Raw genomic sequence first — 21,789 nt, 5'->3', positions numbered from 1 at the left:
CCGCCCATGCCAAAACAGAGTCCAGACAACACTGTGAGGGTTCACACTGGTTTATTGGGAGCCCTGACAGGCTGAGAGCTTTTTAATGTGAAGGCGGGCAGAGCGAGGCTGGGGACTGGGATAGGTTCTAGACAAGGGGTCACTGGCAAGTGTTGTAGATCTGGACCTGCAGATTGATGGCTTGAAGCACGCTGCGCATCCTGGCCTCCAGCCCGTCCAGCTGGGCAGCCTTGCCCTCCAGTGCACGTTCGTTCTCTTCATAGGTGCCCTCCAGTTCTAGGAGGGGCATGTATCAATTTAGGGGTCCTTTTCCCACAGTCCCACCTCTTTGGTTCCTCCCTGCCACACTTCTCACCCTGTAGTCGCTGCAACTTGTCCTGAGCAGCCTGCAACAGGCCCCGAGCCTCTTCTCGCAGTTGTTCTGCCCTGGCCTGTGCAGCCAGCACACCCTGGGCCTTGCGCTCAGCCAGGGCCCTCACAGTTTGGTATTGATCACCCACTGGGCCCTGCAGCAGCTGTTGATGTAGAAGGCAGCATTGATATGCTAGCCCAGTAGAGGCTCAACCATCATCCCTACCTTCTTCAGCAGGTTGTCTCAGCCTACCTGCTCAGCCTCCCAAGCACGGCTCTGGGCACTGCCTGCTGTTTCTTCAGCTGTAGAAGCTGCCAGACTATTTCCTGCCCGTTTCAGTTTCAGAGCCTCCAGGAGAGCATCCAGTTGCTGAGCCCGCTCACCTGCAGAGCTCAGTGCCTGCTCTGCACCTGCCATTCTTTCCTGTACCTGCCATGAATAGGCCCAGAGTTAAACAGATCTATGGTACATGCCCATAATCTTGCCCCTCTGATGTCCTAGGGAGACTACACCTGGTGCAGAGTCTGCTCTGTATGCTGTGTGTCAGCCACTGCTCTCTGGATGGCACCCTGGGCAGCACCCTGTGCCCGCTGAGCCTCTTCCAGTGCTGCCTGTACTGTTTCTGCCTTCTGTTTCTCACCTTCAGCCCAGCTCCTTGGGAAAAGGGGGAATCAGGGCTTGAAGGTATCAGAATCCCATGTCAGGGATAGGGATCAGGATTGGGGTCAGACCTTGCCCGCTGTGCATCCTGCAGTAGCTGCTCAGTCCGACGCACATCCCCCACAGTACGTGCCAGGATTGTGTCTACATCTGCCAGGCTTCTAACCCGTTCCGCAATCGCACCTGCCAGGTGCTGGATCTGATCTGGTGAAGCTGGGATAGACAGCTCCAGTACTTGTGTAGCCACCATCTCAATGCTATCAGGATCAGCACCCTCCTCTATAGGGACACAGACAAAAGCTTAAAGACAGATTCTTCAGCATGAATATGGGGACATAATCTTGGTGTGGACTCTGGATCATACATGAAATAGGAATTTGTTAATAGGTATAAGGATGTAAGCACAGGGATGGGGACTATACAAAGGGCACAGACCCAGGGACATGGACTGAAGGATCACATATGGGCAGTGATTTAGAGGCTGGACATGGGGTCAGATACAAGACAACTACAAGCCCTGAGACCCACATTAAATCTAAAAAGAACATAGACTCAGGGGAGACTTACGGCTAAGAAAGTCTTTTACACTCTGGATGAGTTCTCGAAGTTCCTGGTTGGCCTGTTCCACCTGTCCCCTGGAAGCATTAGCCTTGTCCAGGGCCTCCTGGGCCCGCTGCTGTGCCTCACCTGCCTGCCGTCGAGTCTCAGCCACTCGGCTGAGGATGCCATCACCTTCTACTAGTGCACGCTGTAGCTCTGCCTGTGTGTGCCGGGCCCGGCCCAATGCTAGGTCTGCTGTGGCTGCAGCCCCGCTGCAGCCAAGACCCCCACAGCGGAGCTGCCCATCCTCATCCCGGCAGCCGGCACCCCCACAAGGGCTGGTAACACAAGGGGCATCCCCTGGGGCCCCACACACCTGCCAGACATAGAAAAAGTTAGGGCTCTGTGAGAATATCCATACTTACCTATCACCCCACCTGACTTGCATCTCACCAGTTCATTTATGACAGTCAAGCTCAGGGTGCGAGCATGGTCAGAGAGTTTGCCCAGTGCTCGATGGTTGGCCAGATGTTTTTGGTTGAAGTCTTCCCTCTGGCCATCCATTAGCACTTCTGTCTGATGCCGGGTATCTGCTGAGTTGCTCACAGAGCTAGGCACTAGCAGGGCTGAGGTATTAGCACGACGTTCTGCCTCTACAGACTGGATATAGGCATGGTGGATGCTGTCATAGGCACCTAAGTTGGGCAGAGGCAGGCAGTCAGCTGAATATCAACCCTGGCCCTCCTGCCTAGTTGACCAACTACTTACCTAAGAAGTTTGAATGCTTGAGCAGGTCCAGATGCTGGTGAAGCTGACGTAGTGTGAGATTAAGTGCAAGTCCATCTCGCTCTAGACCACTGAGTTCATTGTTGGCATTGAAGTTCTCATCCTGCACATCTGTCAACTTGGCCTCCAGCTGAGTCAGGTGCTCAGTGGCCTCCCCAATTTCATGCCTGCATCAATGGATGTCTGTTTAGAGAGGCTTCAGCCTGGTGCACTATACATTTGCCCCATCCCACCATGTATCCTCTAACTCATCCGCACCGCAGCTCCTCTGTGGCCTCCACAAGCTGCATAGTAGAGGCAGCTGAGGTGTTGTGGGCACCCACAATGGCCTGCACCATGCCCAGCTTCTCCTGCATGTGCCAAAAGCTGCTCTCAAAGGCACCCAGCACACCGGTCTGCTGGAGTTCCTGTGCCCACTGCTCCAGGCGCCGTGTACGGGCAGCCAAGTCCTGTACCACACGGTCCCAATCCCCAAAGCATGCATGGCAAGGGTGGCATGAAGGAAAGACACCAGAAAAGCCCCGGGCACACTGATCACAGCGCACACCAGACACGCCTGGGCGGCAGCTACAATGGCCTGTGGATCGGTGACACTGAGGTGTGTCTATTCCACGAGGGTCACAATCACAGGCTGCAGGAAAAGGCAGAACACAGAGTTAGGGCCCCTGTGGAGCATCCTAGAAAGTCCTCCATCCACCCTGGCTCCCCAACCACCTCACCACGGCACTGCAACCCAGGGTCTCCCCAGTGGAGTTCTTGGCACTCTGAACAAGTCTGCCCACCAAAGCCAGCACGACAGTGGCACTGCCCTGTGAACTAGGGTGGAAACAGAGCAGGAGTCAGAGTCTCCATCAGAGGCTGAGCCCCTGAGATGAGGCAGACAGCAGGGACCATCTACCCAGAGATCTACAGAAGGGTTCCATACCTGATTGCAGGTGGGGCCTCTGGCTCGGCTTAGGTGGCAGGCACAAGGCTGGCAGCCGTGGCTACTAGTAAGGTTCCAAAAGTTGGGGGCACAGTGGTCACAGCTAAGGCCTTGGACATTGGGGAGACATGGACACTGCCCACTTCTTGGATCACAATGGCACTGGTCAGTGGATGGGCAATGCTGGGGATCTGTGCCTAGTGGGTTGCAGGTGCAGCCTGTGCCAGCAAGATGAGCACAATATGAAGGAGAGCTCAAACAGTAGAACCCCACCCCCACTATTCCTTCCCATGTATATACTCACGATGACAACTCTGTCGGGCAGCCTGACCATGGAAGCCAGGCTTGCAGTGGGCACACTGTGGCCCTTCTGTGTTGTGTAAACAGCGCACACATTGCCCCGTGTGGGGGTCACAAGCATCAGGGTCCATAGGGTCAATGTTCCCACTGCACTCACATGGTTGGCATCTGCCACCTGGCCTTGATGGATCCCCAAAGTGCCCAGGGGCACAAGCTTCGCACCGTGGCCCTGCCCACAGTCAAGGGGAAACCATGAGTGCTCAGCCCAGCCACTTCACACTGATCCCATGCCTGCCCCCTACCCACTTACCTGTGTAGCCTAACTGGCAGTGGCACACAATGTGCTGGGAGTAGCCATCCCGGTGGCAAGAAGTAGCAAAGTGCCTTTGGCTTCCAGGGCCTTCAGGGCAGGGACAGGGCCGGCACTGGCCCCCATATGGCAGCCGTGGATCCCCATGGAAGCCAGCAATGCACCTGTAGGGAAGTAAAGAAAGAAATGGGTCATCCCCAGGCAGCCTTCCTACCCACCAACCTACTCATAGACTCTCCAGGCTCACCTTTCACAGTGTTCACCCACTGTGTGATCACGGCAGCCCAGGCAAGTGCCTGTGTGGGTGTCACATTCATCAGCATGCCCATTGCAGACACATGGCCGGCAGCTAGGAAATCCCCACTGGCCACGCTGGCAGTGGTCACAACGAAGCCCAAAGGCACCAGTGCGGCAGGGACATTGCCCACTAGTTCCTTCACATAGGCTGCTGAGCGCCCCTTCAGGACTGCACTGGCAGGCTGTGGGCAGTGCAAAGTCTGAACTGAGGGAAAGGGCCTAAGGGGTGTTGGATCAGGGTGGGAAGGTCAGGGAATGGAAGAGAACTGTAAGTGACTCAGGGCTAAGATTTAGTATGGGGTCCAAGGCAGAGTTAGAGGAAGGAAGCAGCCAGATGGAGGAGGGAGAACAGTAGTGGGAAGGAGAGAAAAGAATAGAAGGGAACAAGGGGAGGCAAGTACCTTGACAGCCGATGGGGCCAAAGCCATAGTAGCCAGTGGCACAGAGGTCACAGCGGCGTCCAGCCACTCCAGGTTTGCATTGGCACTGGCCACCATGAGGGTTGCACTCAGAACTCAGTGAACCTTGAGGGTCACACTGACAAGCTGTGGGACAGGGGTGCAAATCAAGCTGGGCCTCCACTTCTGCCCCACCGACCCATGTCACGGGTACTCACGCAGGGCACCGTTGTATATCAGAGTAGACAGGCTAATGAGGAGGGGGGCACAGGCCTCGGAAGGAGGGACCTTGCCAGGCACCAGACCTTCTTCATGACATCGGTAGCGTTCAAAGGTGGCACGGCGCTCCAGGGCAGCAGCATCACCCCCACTGAATATTTCTAGCACCAGGACACGGGGCAGCAGCACCAGCTAAAGAGATGAACAAGAGTATAACTCACATCAAGGACCACATTGGAACTTTCAGAGTAGTGCCATGGGCTTGTTAGCCCTGATACCACCATGAGCCTGCTTCTTCTGTCACAAACCTCTCATTTCCACCACCACCACCACCACAAGACCCATTCCACAGACCCTGCCATCTTGGCTGGTATGGGCAAGAGTTCACCGAGTCAATGAGTAGGTCAGGTCCAGAGTAGGAGGTCTCAGGCTGGGTGCTTCCTCCTGTTCGTAACAGCTTCAGATGCAATTTGTAAGAGGTGCCAGGCTCAAGGCAAATAGGTCTAGGAAGCATCAGGTACCTGGAGGAAAGCAGGAATAAGATAGGAGGTTATCCTTGATCCTCATATCCATCATTCTGGACCTCTCACACCCCATTTGCAGCAACCAAACCTTGGCCAAGGCAGAGACTATGGGTGAGACAGGCTGGGCTGGGCTGGACTGGGCCAGGTTACACCAGGCCAACAGACAGCTGCTGGATACCTCAGAGATCCGTACAGAGGATTCCGATAAACATGGCTCTCTAGAATCATACACCTGGGCAGACAAGCTCATTGGAAACACTCATACAGCCTTTCCCCACTCCACAGCATTTCCCCAGCATAAAAACTTGCCAATTTTTCTTCAACAACTACTTTGATCTTCTGCTTACCCTGACCTACAACCTATAACCTCTGCTCATTTTCAGTAAGACTACATCACTTTCTCTCTGTGTTCCAGGTCATTCCCATCATCCTTTGGTTCTTTTATCTCACTGAAATTCTTTTTTTTTTAAAGACACATTTATTCAGCGTCATGATCAGACTATTACATTTAGCAATCAACAGCATGAGTGCAAAAAAAAAAAAAAAGTCTACATTAAAACCCTTTGTTGGAATGCTTTACACTTTCCACAGAACAGAAAGTAAAATAACCTGTTATACAATTAGTCACAAATACAGTCCTCGAGTTTTTTTGCCCATACACATGAGTATTGTCTAAACCATGTCTTCTTTGTAGCAGCTAGGCCCTGCCACCAATGTGCTTGGCTGAGTGCACAAATCTGTTGTAACCTGTAGCTTCCCTGGCACTTCTCTGGCTCTCCTCTCCTGCTAAGCTTTGTTTCCTGGCAGTATTAAAACCTTCTGCCACTGCCATAGCTACTGCTGCTGCTGGAACCACCATAGCCATCTTGGTTTCGTGGTTTGGCAAAATATTGGCCTCCACCACTGTAAGGTTCAGAGCTTCTGCCTCCAAAGTTTCCACCCTTCATGGGTCCAAAATTTGATGACTGATTGTTGTAACTGCCAAAATCATTGTAGCTTCCACCACCTCCAAAATTGCTTCCATCATTACCAAATCCATTGTAGCCATCCCCGCACTGCCACCATATCCACCACCACCACGACTGCCACCAAAGCCACCATGACCACTGAAGTTCCCTCCATGACCGAAATTGTCATTTCAACCAAAACCACCTCCACGACCACCACCAAAGTTTCCAGAACCACTTCGACCTCTTTGGCTAGATGAGGCAATAGCCATCTCTTGCTCTGACAGAGCTTTCCTCACTTCACAGTTGTGGCCATTCACAGTATGGTATTTCTGAATGACAATGTTGTCCACAGAGTCATGGTCATCAAAAGTTACAAAAGCAAAACCCCTTTTCTTTCCACTGCCTTGGTCAGTTATGATTTCAATAACTTCAATTTTCCCATACTGTTCAAAATAATCTCGTAGGTGATGTTCTTCAGTGTCTTCTTTAATGCCACCAACAAAGATCTTTTTGTTAAGTGGGCCCCTGTCTTTGAGAATCTTCTCGAGACAGATCTCGTTGGTTCCACTACTTTTCCATCCACTTTGTGTGGTCTTGCATTCATGGCTGCATCCACTTCCTCCACAGTGGCATAAGTGACAAACCCAAAACCTCTGGAGCACTTGATGTTTGGATCTCTCATAACCACACAGTCCGTGAGTGTTCCCCATTGCTCAAAATGGCTTCTCAGACTCTAATCAGTTGTTTCAAAGCTCAGCCCTCCGATGAATAGCTTCCGCAGCTGTTTGGGCTCTTTAGGGGACTCTGATTTAGACATGACGGCAGCAGGAAGAGAGACTTTAATGATGCTTTCTCGGCTGCGTCCACCCTGAAATTCTCTTTCAATACCTTAAGTCTTCTCCTAGTTTCCACCTCAATTTTTTTCTTATTTTTGTTTTTGGTACCAGGGATTGAACCTACTGAGCCACATCCCCAGCCCTTCTTGATATCTTATATAGAGACCAGGTCTTGCTGAGTTGCTTAGGGTCTCATTAAGTTTCTGAGACTGCTTTTGAACTCAAAATCCTCTGCCTAAGCCTCCCAAGCTTAGGCCTCCCTCTGGAATTGCAGGCATGTGCCACTGTGCCTGGCTTTCCCCCTCACTTTTGCTTTCTTTTTTTTTTGGGGGGGTGGGGGTGGTACTGGGGATTGAATTCAGAGACACTTGACCACTGAGCCACATCCCCAACCCTATTTTGTACTTTATTTAGAGACAGGGTCTCACTGAGTTGCTTAGTGCTTTGCTGTTGCCAAGGCTGGCTTTGAATTTATGATCCTCCTGCCTCAGCCTCCCAAGATGCTGGGATTACAGGCATACGTCACTGCGCCAGGCTCACTTTTGCTTTCTTGAAAAATAAATTCCTAAGTAGAGACCACTATAGCAAATGTCTTCTCTCTCTAGCCTTCTCCTCCAGCAGACTTCTGCTCCATCCTGTGCCAAGGTCATGAATGACCTCCATGTAACTAAACCCAGCAGCTACCTCTGTTCTTATTTGACTCCAGCATTCATCAGCATGTTGTGAACTCACTGTGCCTTCCTCTTTAGACACACTTTTCTCTTAGCTTCTTCCTTTTTTTTTTTTTTTTTTTGGTGGTAGTGCTGGGGATTGAACCCAGGGCCTTGTGCATGGGAGGCAAGCACTCTATCAACTGAGCTATATCCCCAGCTCCTTCTCTTAGCTTCTTGGTCCCCACCTACACTCCTCTTGGTCCCCGCCCCCAGACCCCTAGTTCCTCCTTCTTTACTAGCCTCTAACACTAGAGTACCCCAAAGCTTGGTTCTAGTCTTCTTTCTCTTTCTCTGGTCATTTCTAGAATGACCCCCTTTATGAGGAGTCTCTAATTTGGCTCCTCCTAGTAATTCCAGACATAGAAATCTAGTCACACACCTCCATGTCCAAGCATTTCAGAACTGCTCCTCCCTATGTCTCCATCTCAGTAAAGAGTCCCACCCCCATCCAAATGCCCAGGCCAAAACCTGAAGTCACCTTTTCACCTTCTCTCACCTCCCTATATATTTAAGACATCAGACCCTCTAGAGCCTTCCCTTTCCTCACTCTCTGTTATACCTTTGCACCACTGACTTTCACTTGTCCAACTCAGCAGTCTTTAGCATATCTCCTAGCTTCTTACCTTGACCCCTTTAAGTCTGTTTTCCACTCAACAACTAGAAGGATCTTTGGGTTTTTGTTTTGTTTTTCTGAGCTATTGGGGACTGAATCCAGAGTCCTTTACAACTGAGTCACATCCCAGTCATTTTGATTTTATTTGAGATATGGCCTCACTAAGTTGCCCAGGCTGGCCTGGAATTCTCAGTCCTCCTGCCCCAGTCTCCCAAGTCACTGGGATTACACATGTACGCCACTGCACCCAAATAGGGGGATCTTTGTTAAACACCAGCAACAGTTGGCAAAATGTTTATAATGGATACAACTAGGTTAATTATGCTATTCTTTCTACTTCTGTGTATGTACCAATATTTACATGATCAAAAGTGTAAAAAGATGTCTGGGGTTGTGGTCAGTGGTAGAGTGCTCACTTAGCATGTGCGAGGCCCTGGGTTTGATCCTCAGCACCACATAAAAATTAAATAAGTGTATTGTATCCAACTACAACTAAAAAATAATTTTTTTTAAAAAAAGTGTAAAAACAGCCACGTTTGGTGGCATATGCCTATAATCTCAGCTACTCAAGTGGCTGAGGCAGGAGGATTGTGAGTTCAAGACCAATATGGGCAACCTAACGAGTCCCCATCTCAAAAAACAAAAACAGGGCTGGGGCTGTAGTTCAATGGCAGAGCACTTGCTTAGCATGTGCTCTGCTTAGCATGTGTGAGGCACTGGGTTTGATCCTTAGCACTGCAAAAAAAATAAGTAAAATAAAGGCATGTTGTCCATACACAAGTACAAAAAAAAAACAAAAAACAGAAAGGGCTGGGGATGTAGCTTAGTTAAGGTAAAGCACCTCTGAATTCAATCCCCAATGTTAAAAAAAAATGTACAAAAAGAGGGTTTGGGATGTGGCTCAGTGATCAGTGCTTGCCTAGCATTCATGAGACTCTAGGTTCAATACCCAGCACTGCAAAGGAAAAAAAATTGCTAACTTTTGGGACTAGACATGCATGAGGCCCTGGGTTCAATCCCAAGCACCAAAAAAAAAAAAAAGTAAAGTGAAAAAGATACATGAAATACATACTACCCAAAATATAATAAAACATTAACCAGATACATGAAATACATACTACCCAAAATATAATAAAACATTAATCAAAGTGCTCTGATGCCACAGCCCCACAACCAACATGACCACCATTGGCCCTTCCTATAGTGACACTGGATGATTTCTAATTAATTATTGCCTTGTCCTCTGTTAGACCTCAGAGAGCAGACTTTATTTGATCTACTTTTTTTTTTTTTTGTACTGGGGATTAAACCCATGGGTGATTAACCCCTGAGCTACAACACCAACCCTTTTTGTTTTTATTTTGAGATAGGGTCTCACTAAATAACTCAGGGCCTCATTAAGTTGTTGAGGCTGGCCTTAAACTTGCAATCCTCCTGTCTCAGCCTCCTGAGCCACTGGGCCATTGTGCCCAGCTGTTTTGTCTACTTTCTTCCTATGACCAGAGCCATGTCCAACAGAGCCTGACAAACAGCACTCAGGAAGAGGCAGATGAATGAGCAGTGGGGTCTTCCAGGTGTTCCAGGTGTCCTTCAAAGATCTAAGGGCTGGCCCCACAAACCCCCACCATTTTGAGTGCTATCATCAGTATCCTCACCTAATGTCTGGTTGTAAAGTCCCTTGGATACGGTCATCCTTGGGCAGCACATGCCCACACGGGCTGTGGGCAGACACAGGCCCTGGACGTTGCACAGTCAGTTCTATCTCTGCCCATTGCTCAGGAACCTGGGGAAAGGTAATGATGGAAGAGATGCCCCATACCCAGAGGTTTCAGCTCCAGGTCAGTTGTCACAGGGTCTGACCTGGGGTTCCAAACGCAGCAGCAGGTCATATTCCATGGCCCTTGGCAAAGAAGTCACCAGGAACTCCAGCACCTGACCCTCCCGCAGCTGCACAAAGCCTGGGCCAGTCCAGGATGGAGTCTCCCCGGTGATTGCCAATCGCTCCACAATATCCAGCACCTGAGAGGTAATGCAGCCAGGGATGGAGGCTCAGGTGAGGCACTGCCTTTTCTGCCATATCTAGCCCCAAATCCTATTTCTTCGGCCAAGGACTCACCCAAGGCTGCATAGCACCCCTATCCCCTCCCAAGACACTATCCTCAATGCAGCCTCTCTAGCCACTCCTACCCACCTGCCCTCGGGCTTCCTCAGCCTCCCAAGTTAGATGGTCCAGGAAGGGCCGGAAGTAACCAGGTTGCACTTGCTCACAGCGCCGTCCAACCATGTGCTGACGGCAGCGGCACTGGCCTGTGGCCTCATCACACCTAAAGGGTGTTATGGTTATTCAAGAATACCCTCTTTTTACCCTGCCCCCTCCCAGGCTCCATTTATAGCACTCACTGAGGATCCAAGGCACCACCTGCATCGCAGTCACAGGGGCGGCAACCAAGTATGTCGTGGCTCAGGCCCCAGTGGCCAGGCTGTGAGGAAATGGTTGCTGGGAGCCAGAAATAGACCCCTCGCCACCCAGTGGGGAGTCCAACCATACTCCTCAGTGTTTACCACCCCTTGGAGAATGCATGGCCTTCAGACTACTGGGACACACCCCTGCCCTCCCAGGCTTCTCATCCAGGACTGGACTCTTAGTTTTCAGTACTCATCCACCAGGATATGGACATTGGTGGCTGAGGGGACCCCAGAACCCCAGTCCTGTGTTCAGGACTCCAGGAACTACAGCTCCCTCTGGTCATACCAGGCAGCGATGGCACCCGCGTCCAGTCACCAGACGCTTGCAGAAACAGGTTCCACTACTGGAGTCACAAGGGGTGCCCCCAGGCACTGTACCCCGTGTATTACACTGACAACCTGCAGGCAAGGAAGCACATCAGAGCTTTGGGGAGCTGAAGCAGTACTCAGGTTCAGCTGAGTCAGGAGGCACTTACGCTGGCAGCCTAGAGGGTCACTGGCACTGAGCCCAAAGAAGCCATCACGGCATTGCTGACAGCGAGTGCCCACCACATGTTTTTTGCAGCGACACTGGCCTGAGACCAGCCCCAGTGCAGGATCATCATGAGAATCACAGCGACCACCATCTTGGGAACCCATAGGATCACAATCACAAGCTGAGAGCAAAAAGAGGTACAAGGTCACCTTAACCCAATTAGTCCAGTATAAGTCCTCTTCTAAACCCCCACCCTAGGTCCCTGGTCTGGTTCCACACTAAGTCCCCCACCCCAATTCCCCATAACCTGGATAGCAAATTGGCTTCCCAGTTTCTGCCCCAGGCTCAGCTTCCCCTCCCTCATGTCCAATCCCAGCCTCACAGCGGCACACAGCTGGGTCCCGCAGATCCTTGGTTGGGTCACGATAGAAGAAGGGCCGGCAGAGCTCACAGTGATGCCCAGCTGTATTGTGCTGACACTTATCACACACGCCTCCACTCACATTGCCAGATGCTAGGTAAACAGCCATGTCAAAGTGGCAGCTGTGGGTGTGCCCGTGACACTCGCACTCTGTGGGAAAGGGGAAAGGCCACTTGAGGGACCAGCTCCTGAGAGTAAGGGACAGAGGACGGGACCCTAGTGCCACCTTAGATTCCTCCCAGAGGCCAGATTTTGATGGTCGTGGCATACAGACTGCAAGTCTTCAACATCAACCTGGACCCCTAGCCCAAGCAGATTATGGAGGAGAGTTGAAGAGGTCACCAGGGATATTAAGCCTGGATACCCTTTAGACATAACCTGAGTATTAAGGGCTTGACCAATCAGCTCTTGGCTCTACCCAGGGCACAGCCAGGCTACAGAGTTCTGGAGCTGTGGGACCAGAGTCTCACTTACTCTTACAGGCATGACTGTGGCCATCTTCAGCTGGATGCCAGGGCAGGTCATGATAGAAATCCTGACACTGCTCACAGTTGAGGCCACGGGTGTTGTGCTTGCAGACACAGGCTCCATGCACCTATGGAAGTGGGCAGATAGATTGTCAAAACTGTCTGGCCATGGGGCTGGGATTGTAGCTCAGTGGTAGAGCACTTGTCTAGCATGTGTGAGGCACTGGGTTTGATTCTGAGCACTGCATATGAATAAGTAAATAAATAAAGGGCCTCATTGACAACTAAAAAAATATTTTTAAAACACTGTCTGGCGGGCTGGAGTTGTGGCTCAGCGGTAGAACGCTTGCCTAGCATGCGCGAGGCCCTGGGTTGGATCCCCAGCACCACATAAAAATAAGTAAAATAAAGGCATTGAATCCAACTACACTAAAAAATAAATTTTTTTAATATTTATTTTTTAGTTTTCAGCAGACACAACATCTTTATTTGTATGTGGTGCTGAGGATAGAACCCAGCGCTGTGCGCATGCCAGGCGAGCACGCTACCGCTTGAGCCACATCCCCAGCCCTAAAAAATAAATATTAAAAAAAAAAAACAACCCTGTCTGGCCATGCCTGCCCCTTCCCCTAACTATATCCCAGCTATCTGAAACTCCTTACCATGCCCTCAACATGGGCTGGTGCCCCTGGGGCTGGTGCACACTGTGAGGCATGTCCATAGCAGAAGCAGTTGCCACGCACAACCAGCTCATACAGGGCATAATAGTACTTCTCTCGGATCTCCCGCCTTGGGTCAAGCAGATTGTCTCCCAGTGTGTGAAGACGAGTCAGGTTCACCCGCAGGTTGGTGATCTTCAATAGGTCTGAGGGGAAAAGTGTTGGGGCCAACTAGCCAGACTGGCCCTTGAAACCCTGTATTCATCCAGGGGCTGCAGCTGCCAAGGTCACCTTGGGAGACCTCTGGTTGACTGCTTCCTGAGCTAAACTAGGCTTGGCACCTGCCCTAGAAAGCACCCAAAATAGTTACTGAGGCCCCAGATAATCTTCATCCAGATGCTGGGACTGTGCCAGGCTGAAAGGGTGGGGCACTCACTCTGAATCCGTGAACTGTAGGGATCCAGGATAGGGATGGCAGGGTCTAACACACGATAGATAACCTAGAGAGGCAGAGAGACCATAGAGATACAGGACCTTGCTGAGACCCATTGCACTCCCTTCCCACCCCTAATTAAAATCTTAACCCTTACCTCGCCTTCAGTGGATGGCTCAATTTCTGAGTAGCGGGACTCACAGACTACATCATCCCAGTGCCGTGGAGGGGCTAATGGAACTCCTGGAAAGTCAGCCCCACAGTCATAGGAGAAATATCGGTACACATGCCAGGTGTGGCCAAAATCGGCTGAGCGCTCCACCAGCATGGCAGCAGGGCGAAATGTCTGGGTGGGGGGCATAGCTGATCAGCAGGCACCAGACCCAAGTCCAGCCCAGGCTATGGAGAGCTCTCCTCAGCCTGAGATTGCCCTCCAGCAGTTCAAAGGCAGGTAGGGATGACCATGAAAGACAGGCAATGACTAAGGAGGGTAGCCACCTCTAATGGGGAGGCCCCAGGGATCATGGGGCCCAGGAAGACAGCATCTGACCCAGCCTGCAATGAGAGCAGCAGAAATAGCATGTGCAAAGGCCTGGAAGTGCACAGATATGTATAGCATGGGGAAATAAAGGCGCCATCCATGCAGTCAGTGCATAACACATGGGCTCAGGACTAAACTGAGGATCAGGGGCTCTGTCCAGGGCAATGGAGAGTCAAGCAGGGTGATTTGGGCACCTTGAAGGTCATAATGAGGTGCGTGAAATGAAACTCAGCCTCCAGGTCCAGCTGGATGGTGACCCTGGGAATACCTGGGGCAGGAGTCGGAGGTCAAGGACTTGAGGCTACTAGTTGGCAGCCTTGCTCAATCCATGCCCCATCCATAGCCTCACCATTCTCTGATTGCCACCAGGCTGCCCGGCGCTGTGGTGCAAAGCTGGTGACCACATTCTGGATGCGATGGCTATATGGGTTGTCTCTAGTAGAGTAGGGGCGCCGAGAATCACACAGGAAACACTTCTTCTCATCCTGGGTTGAGTGAGGGTTAGGATCAGTTCCTCAGGCAGTATGAACCCCACCCTGACCCAGCCTCTCACCTAGACCCCAGCAGCACCTGTAGGTGACTGACAATGCAGTAGGGTTCAGGACCATGCAGGCCACAGGTGGATGAGGCAGTCAGTCTGTCAGCACGGCCCACCAACAGGTCACCTGTGGCTGGGTAGCAGCTTCCTCTTGAACAGCCAGGCACATCTAGAGCTAGGGCCTGGGCCAGTGTGGCCACCAGCACTGAAGACAGTAGGTCAGCCAGTTCTGTTGTTCTTCTATTCTGTACCCCCATCCCATGTTCCCAAGAGACAGCCACCCCAAGACCCACCATCACATCCCACAACCCTTGGTCCTCACCCAGCCCCCTCACCACTTAGAAGCAGGCCCAGTCGAAGTTCCCAGGGCACACCCAGTCCCTGCCGGCCCCTCCCTTCGTCCCCTGAGGCCCACTCCATCCTGAGGGGGAGGAAAACAAGGGAAAGGGAAGATGAAGGGTCTTGCGCCATAGTCCCACTTCATCCCTTCGGGGTCCCATGCTGACCCTGCCCGTGTGGGTCTTTGGCGCATTTCCCTCCGGGCCCTCTGTCGGTCCCAGGGTCTGTCCAGCGGTCCTTCAGCTTGGAGTCCGGCAGCGACTTTGAGCAAAGTTGGGAAGCACGGCAGGAAGGAAACCATGGTGCGGATTCCAGGCAAGCTCAAAACACGTAACAGAAAAACCCCCCACCCCAACCTCTCATCCCCAGCCATTCCGCCCCCACTCACTCCCGCAGGAATCAGATGATCAGATTCCACAGATCTTTATTGTGCCCCTAAGGCCAAATCTATGCAAGGGCCAAGGGAAGGTGGGGGGTTTGGTGCTTTAGGCCACCACAGAAAGAGTGTGCAGGGTGTTGAGGAATGGTAGAAGCAAATGAGAGGTTTCTGATCTGAAATAAAGGGCCAAGCAGCCTGTAGTCCTTGTTATTGGCATCAGCATGGAAATCACTCAGATGTTTGATCCCAGGGTTCCAGCATCAGTGGTGAGACAGAAGGGTGCAAAAAAGGCACCAAATTCAGGGCTGTGGGGAGCTTTAGGACAGCCTGATCTGAACAGGACAGGGGCTGGAGGAGAAATGGGGAAGGCCACACCCTGCCTTAAACACAGCTCCCGGTAGCTCTGCTGCCTCTAGTCATTGTGGCATGTAGGCAGAAGTGCTGCTTTGGTTTCCCAGTATGAAAATGGGCACAGGGTGACGGACTCTAGAGTGAAAAGCCAATAATAAATCCGGATTTTCTTTTTGGCTGTTAATCCGCTCCGGGCTTTCCAGCCCTCTGGACCTTGGGGTTGGAATGCGCGCGACCGGCAGGCGCGCGCCCCACCCAGGCCCCTGGGACCACGGCGGGGGCGGGTCTGGGATGAGGGTTGCAGGGGTGCTGGCCATGTAGTCTGAGGGTCTTCGGGGTGAGTCAGGCTTACTTTGAGCCGCCACAGATCTAACGCATTGTCTGGGACAAGGCAAGGACTGCCCGAAACTGCCAGCCCCTGGCAGAGGTAAACCTGGAAGTTCCTCTGGGACCCACTCAACTTCACAAAGGAGCGTGGGGGTGGGGCAGGCAATCTACTGGACTTCTGGTATCAGCAGAATAGAATCTCCAGTCACCTTAAACTGACTGTTACGTGATTAACCTACGTCATGTGATTAACCTAAGGGGTCTCAGATACTACAAGTTTAGATCACTGACGCAGTGACCCACAAGGAGCTGAAGCAGAAGGATTGCAAATTCTAGGCCAGCTTCAGCAATTTAGTGAGATCTGTATCAAAATAAAAAATAAAAAGGGCTGGGCGTGGTGGCGCAGCCTGTAATCCTAGCAGCTGGAGAGGCTTAGGCAGGAGGATCAGGAGTTCAAATCCAGCCTCAGCAGTGGCAAGTTGCTTAAGCAACTCAGTGAGACCCTAAATAAATACAAAATAGGGCTGGGGATGTGGCTCAGTGGTTGAATGTCCCTGAGTTCAATCCCCATATCGAAAAATAAAAATAAATTAAAAATTAAAAAAATAAAATAAAAAGGGCTGATGCTATAACCCAGTAGTAGTGTGTTCCTGGTTTCAATCCCCAGCACAACTGAAAAAAGAAAAAGTTTAGATCACTTGGAGATAAAGGTCTTTAGGCTTAGGGGCACTAGATGGCCTCAAGGAGTTACAGGATCTCTCTGTTCTTTCAAGGTCAGATGACCAAAACTGGGAATCAAGGGGTCATACAGAGGTCACTCAGGGTCAGTGCATACTCAGTGGGATCTCTGTTTTCTCAATCTCAAGGGATTCCTGGGTCGTTATGGAGTCTCATTGAGTCACCCAGGTGGTCCCAGAGCCTTTGCTGGCATCCATAGATGGCAGCAGTCGGCAGGTGACATAAGCATGGCACCCAGCCACATGTGCTCAAGCAGCTGTGCTGCCTGCTGCTCCAGGGCCTGCAACGCAGCTGCTTTCTTGCCCAGTGCCTGCTCATTCTGTGCCAGGAGGCACTCTAACCCTGAGAATCAGGTCATCTGAACCAGACTTTGATCTCTATGCTCTTCTGCAGCTCTGTCACAGCCACCTGGACCATCTACAGTTAATTCCTAGAACAGATCTGAACCTGAACCCCCACTCTACCCACGTCCTAAAGACCCATTTGTCACTGCCTAAGTTCTTGAGGGGCAGGGACTTAAGAACTGAGATCTTACTTCAGCACAGTGTAGCCAATCTCTAGCCTAAACTCTACTTCCCACTGTTCCAGAGGGGTTCCCAAGCCCCTAATTCCCACTGTTTTGAATCTCACCTTGCCAGGACCCCAATCATGCCCATGGTCCATGATGCCTGTTCTTCTGCCTCTGGGACCTGTCACTGACTCAGGGAAAAACATGTCCTGAGGGCCTAAGCTCCACTGGACAGATACTCCAGAACTGGAGTGATATCAACTGTCAGTGCCATCTGGGCCAGGAACCCTCCTATAAGGGGGAGAGAGGGACAAATATTGGGAGTCATAGAAAGGTCAGATTAAGGTAGGAACTAGATTGAATATTCGCATTGTCAGCAGAGAATGAGGATCACAGCAGTCACTGAACATGGATACAAGGGAGATGAAGGGGACAAATGGGTTATCACCTTCGGTACACTGGCCTCCAGGCTTTGAAGTGCCAACCTTGCCACCCACAGCCCTTGCTCTGCATGAATTCCCTCCTCAGCCAGAACCCTCTGAACATCCAACCATTGGGCCCTGACTTTACCTTCCCTGAAGAGCACAAGATGTTCCATTTGACTCCCTTTTCTGCCCACCCTCTGAGCTCTACCTCCAGTCTCCTGACCCTTCACCTGGTCTGCTGTGCATTATGAAGGATGTCTTCAGCTCTGGGAAGATCCAGGCCCACAGCATCTGGTGCAAGGAAAACACTCTGGATCTGATCCAGGAGGGAGGCAATGCCTACAGCCTCACCCTGCAGGAGGGACACAGCTAGCCCACACCATGACACCAGTGCTACACTTGTAACAGCTGCACCTTCATCCATTGGGAAAGGAGTAGAGATTTTGAACCTGAATTCTGATACCTCACCCAATGAGTTCTGACCCTAACCTCTCATTGCCTCTACCTCACAACAACTACCCAATGGTATACATAAGAAGCTTACAAAAAACAATTGTGAAATTTTCAGAATTTTGCAAATTAGTTGTTAAATGGTATATAGACTGAAATCAGTCATAGTAGGATTACTTACACCATGGAAATTAATAAAGTCCACAAATCAGTCCCCCTGATTCCCAGCCAGTTGTCAAACATTTCGCAGCACACTGGTGCCCCCCACTGATCCCTGGTCAGTCCTACAATACTCCTCATTCTGGTAGGAGTTTCATGTCAATATCCTGGATGGCTATCTGCCCCTACCAGCTGTGAACAGACATGTAACAAATAGACATAAATACATGAGGAAGCACTGGATGATCTCAACAGTTGTTTGCATAGGAGCCATGGCAGCCATGCCTCACAGTCCCCTTGAACAATGTCAGGTTTCCTGTGCCTGGATTCCTTGCTGTGGCCTGGATTTGTTGTAGCTGGTAGGAGACAGGGTAATATGTAAATTGTGTCTCCTACAATCTCATGTCTGAGTGATGGTCTCCTGTGGCTCCCCCCACAGCTCCCTTCCATAGTCCCCATGGCTCTGTACCCACTGCTAATGCTGCTCCAAGGTTGTGACTGTTAAGTTCAGGCTATATGAAAAGTTGTAGAAAGCAATCAGAGCCCACAGGGCAGTGAGCAAAGTCCCAAGGCAAGGGGTTTTCATACCACAGGGTACAAGAAAACAGACCAGCTAAAGTTCCTGATGCTTCTATTCCTGCAAATAAAATGGGAATGCATTCCCCAGATTTCCTGTTGCCTTATACCCAGTATATCCTCGAGAAAGTTCTCACTAGGCAACATCTTTTACAGTAATCCATATCTCCACCCACCATTCCAGGTCTGACTGTGATCTGTGAGTGTGGCATCTGGCCCCTATCAGCCAACTCCTTAATTTTCAACCCCCATATAACTAACTGTCCTTGTGAGCCACCCTGTTCCCCAGAGAATCTTCTCCATCTACTGCTAGGCATACAGACCTGCCTCAGGATGTTATCTGATAGTTCTAAGTGCAGCTGTGACCTGGACTCTGAGCATTATCTCCTGGGAAGAGGTCTGGGCTTCAGCATGTAAAAAGGATGGGAAGGGTGGATAGAAGAATAATCAAAGCTCCGTTCCATGAGATAGGAGCAATCCACCTTCTGTATACTCCAAATACACAGAATAACTGGTCCCTTTCTCCCGTCACAGCATAGCCCCCCTCACCAACCACCCACCTAGCCTACCTTGGGTTCCTGTGGCCCCTTGGGGCAAGGTCAAGCCCTTGACATGATCTAGTTCCCAGGATAAATACTTCCATGCATTCCTGCTGTCTCCTGACCCGTGACTTTCTTTTGGCTACAAACTATTCTGTGGCCCACAGTGTCTAGGTCAATATAGTCATTTTCCTTCTGTGAGGAAAGTGGCATTAGTTTGACCAGTGGTGCTCTCTGATCCATGATTCATGATCTCTGATCCATGATTTCCTTACTCAAGAAAAAACATATGACTCCCATAACAATGACTAAATAGACCAACCTGTGACCCTCTGTATCCCTGACTCTGAGAAGCTGGCTGGAGACTTCCCTCACTCCTAATCCCAGACCCCTTAACTGTGTCCAGCTATCTACTCTTTAAGTTGCTGCAGGGTCCCCATAGGGAGTGAAGGAGACTCTAGGAGTGCCTGTACCTGCTGCAGTACCCCATCCATAGCCTGTCCATCCTGGCCCCATCACCACAGCCAAGAATCCCCTGGCATAGAACAGCCACCTCTTAGGACACAGCTGCCACCTACAGCTGGAATAGAGCCAAGTGTTTAGTCCCAGGAAGTGAAGCAGATAGGACAGAACCTGCAATGTGAGAAGGAACATCTGGAACCACAGGCACAAAACTGGCACCTCAACGCTGAGATACCCTCTCTGCTTAGTCAGGCACCCATGTGTGGTTCACAACCGTGTGAGATGGAACCCTATGGGTCATAGGTACAGACTGCAGGGGAGAGAGAGGCTCACAGACAAGAGCAGAAGGCTTTACTTTCGAGAACCCTGATCACACTAATTCTAGCCTCACCTTTAAGAATGACTTGCAAGTGTAAGAATGCACATCAGTCCTCACCTGCTGAGAACTTCCATGGGCACTGGCTGGCTTCTATCTGACCAGAGAGGCCATATTGCATAGCAGACTTTGTAATTTGTTTTGCTATGCTGGTGATGGAACCCAGGGTCTTGCACATGCCAGGAAAGTGCTCTGCCACTGAGCTATACCAAAAGCATGCACAGCAGCCTTTGAGCCAGAAAACAGCACAAGACTCCAAGGGCTCTACAACCCAGTCAGGGATCAATCAGGGTCAGGAAAGAGCTACCTAAGAGGGTCCTTTATGTGGGATCCTCTGCCTAGTCTTGCCACTTTTTTTTTAAGAAATGTTTTTGCTAGTGTCTCTAAGTTTTTAATAGGGAAGAGCAATAAATGTGTTATGTTCTTCCTCAAGGAAATCCCAACTTCACCCTTGCTACTCCCCATTAGGTAGCCCTGGAGGGCAGCCTCATCCTTCTTTTTTTAGTACTTTTATTTTATTTCTTTATTTATTTATATGTGGTGCTGAGGATCAAACCCAGGGCCTCGCACATGCTAGGCAAGCACTCTAGCTCTGAGCCACAACCCCAGCCCCAGCCTCATCCTTCTTGATGGACTGTATGAATACCCTTCTTGCTTCGGCACTCCTGCTCTTGGTCAACCCAATATCCATCCTGACACTGGTAGTACATGTTACCCACATATCCTGCTCTTCACAAGTATTGGCTTATGACCTGAGAAAAGAGAGTATAGACCAAACAGAAGAAGTAAAGAGCCTTCTTCAGAAGAGAAAAAACACAAATGCTCAGCTAGAGCATACACACATGCACACCCAAGTCTTCTCTTAGCCCTGCTCTTGCCCCAGGCATCACTCACTGTTGCATTTGGCTGAGGGTTTCTCCCCTCCTGCCTTCTCTGGTGTGCCCCGTTGACCAGTTTCCACTTTCCAACATCACCAGTTCTTGTCTTGCATGGGCCCACTGAGTTTTCATCTTCTAATCTATTGTGCTTTAATCCTCCATGTCCTGATCTGCATACCCACTGAGTCTCTATGCCCTCACTCCCATATCTCCCTCACCTCCTGAGTCTAACTTTCACTTCACCATGGATGCAAGAACATGATTCAGGAAGGGTTCATCTTCCCTGTAGCCCCTTCTCCTGTTCTCTCTGCTTCCTAGCTGCCATGAATGGAGCAACACACTTCTATCACACCCTTCCACAATGATATTCTGCGGACCCAGAACAATGAAGTTGACCCATCATGGACCGAACCTCAGAAACTATGAGCCAAAATAAACTTTTCCTTCTCTAAGTTGTTTTGGTCAGGTATTTTGGTAATAGCAATGAAAAGCGGACAAATACAAGGACTCATCCCGTTCACTCACCACTCTTTTCTTGGAAACACTTATTTCCCAAGGCCATCCTGCACTGCCTATGCCTATGCCAATTTTAATCTTCTTCCTGTGCCTCCCTGGCTCCTTCCTAGCTCCCACAACCCCTGACCTATCTTACTCACTGCTTGCCATGACCCACTTACAATAGTTTGCTCACACATTGATACATGGCTGCACGTGGGGTCAGGTTAATGCAGTTCCATGTCCACACTTCCCCAAGGGCTCTACAACTAGTTAGTGTTATGCAGCTATTTTCAGCCACATACACCAGTATTGGTGGTCACATAGACACTCACCAGATACAAGTCACATGCAGTCATAGGAA

At 50.5% G+C, this 21,789-nt stretch overlaps 1 protein-coding gene and 1 pseudogene across 1 annotated transcript; both read right to left on the bottom strand.

Moving 5' to 3' along the window:
• Positions 1-34: 34 nt before the first annotated feature.
• Lamb2 (laminin subunit beta 2) lies at positions 35-15,064 on the bottom strand. Its single transcript, XM_046431260.2, has 33 exons — positions 14,930-15,064; positions 14,759-14,844; positions 14,456-14,628; positions 14,235-14,370; positions 14,080-14,153; positions 13,502-13,690; positions 13,348-13,411; positions 12,915-13,117; positions 12,260-12,380; positions 11,747-11,935; positions 11,366-11,545; positions 11,176-11,288; positions 10,824-10,903; positions 10,615-10,747; positions 10,284-10,442; positions 10,079-10,206; positions 5,176-5,308; positions 4,787-4,979; positions 4,572-4,715; positions 4,121-4,352; positions 3,874-4,037; positions 3,568-3,792; positions 3,264-3,481; positions 3,058-3,154; positions 2,597-2,969; positions 2,321-2,505; positions 2,006-2,247; positions 1,580-1,928; positions 1,084-1,291; positions 865-1,006; positions 605-781; positions 356-515; positions 35-276 (listed from the first exon to the last, which is right to left on the bottom strand). Exons 1-33 carry the CDS (start codon positions 15,061-15,063, stop codon positions 140-142), a joined length of 5,541 nt encoding a protein of 1,846 aa, XP_046287216.2. The 5' UTR covers position 15,064; the 3' UTR covers positions 35-139.
• Positions 5,315-7,988, bottom strand: LOC124084249 (heterogeneous nuclear ribonucleoprotein A1-like; annotated as a pseudogene).
• Positions 15,065-21,789: the final 6,725 nt, after the last annotated feature.

Source organism: Marmota monax, unplaced genomic scaffold (genome assembly GCF_021218885.2).
Source record: "Marmota monax isolate L192 unplaced genomic scaffold, Marmota_monax_Labrador192_F-V1.1 WCK01_AAM20220418_F8-fsc00022, whole genome shotgun sequence".
NCBI classification, from domain to species: domain Eukaryota; kingdom Metazoa; phylum Chordata; class Mammalia; order Rodentia; family Sciuridae; genus Marmota; species Marmota monax.
Note: the sequence above shows the minus strand (reverse complement) of the source record. Positions and strands in the feature narration are given on the sequence as shown.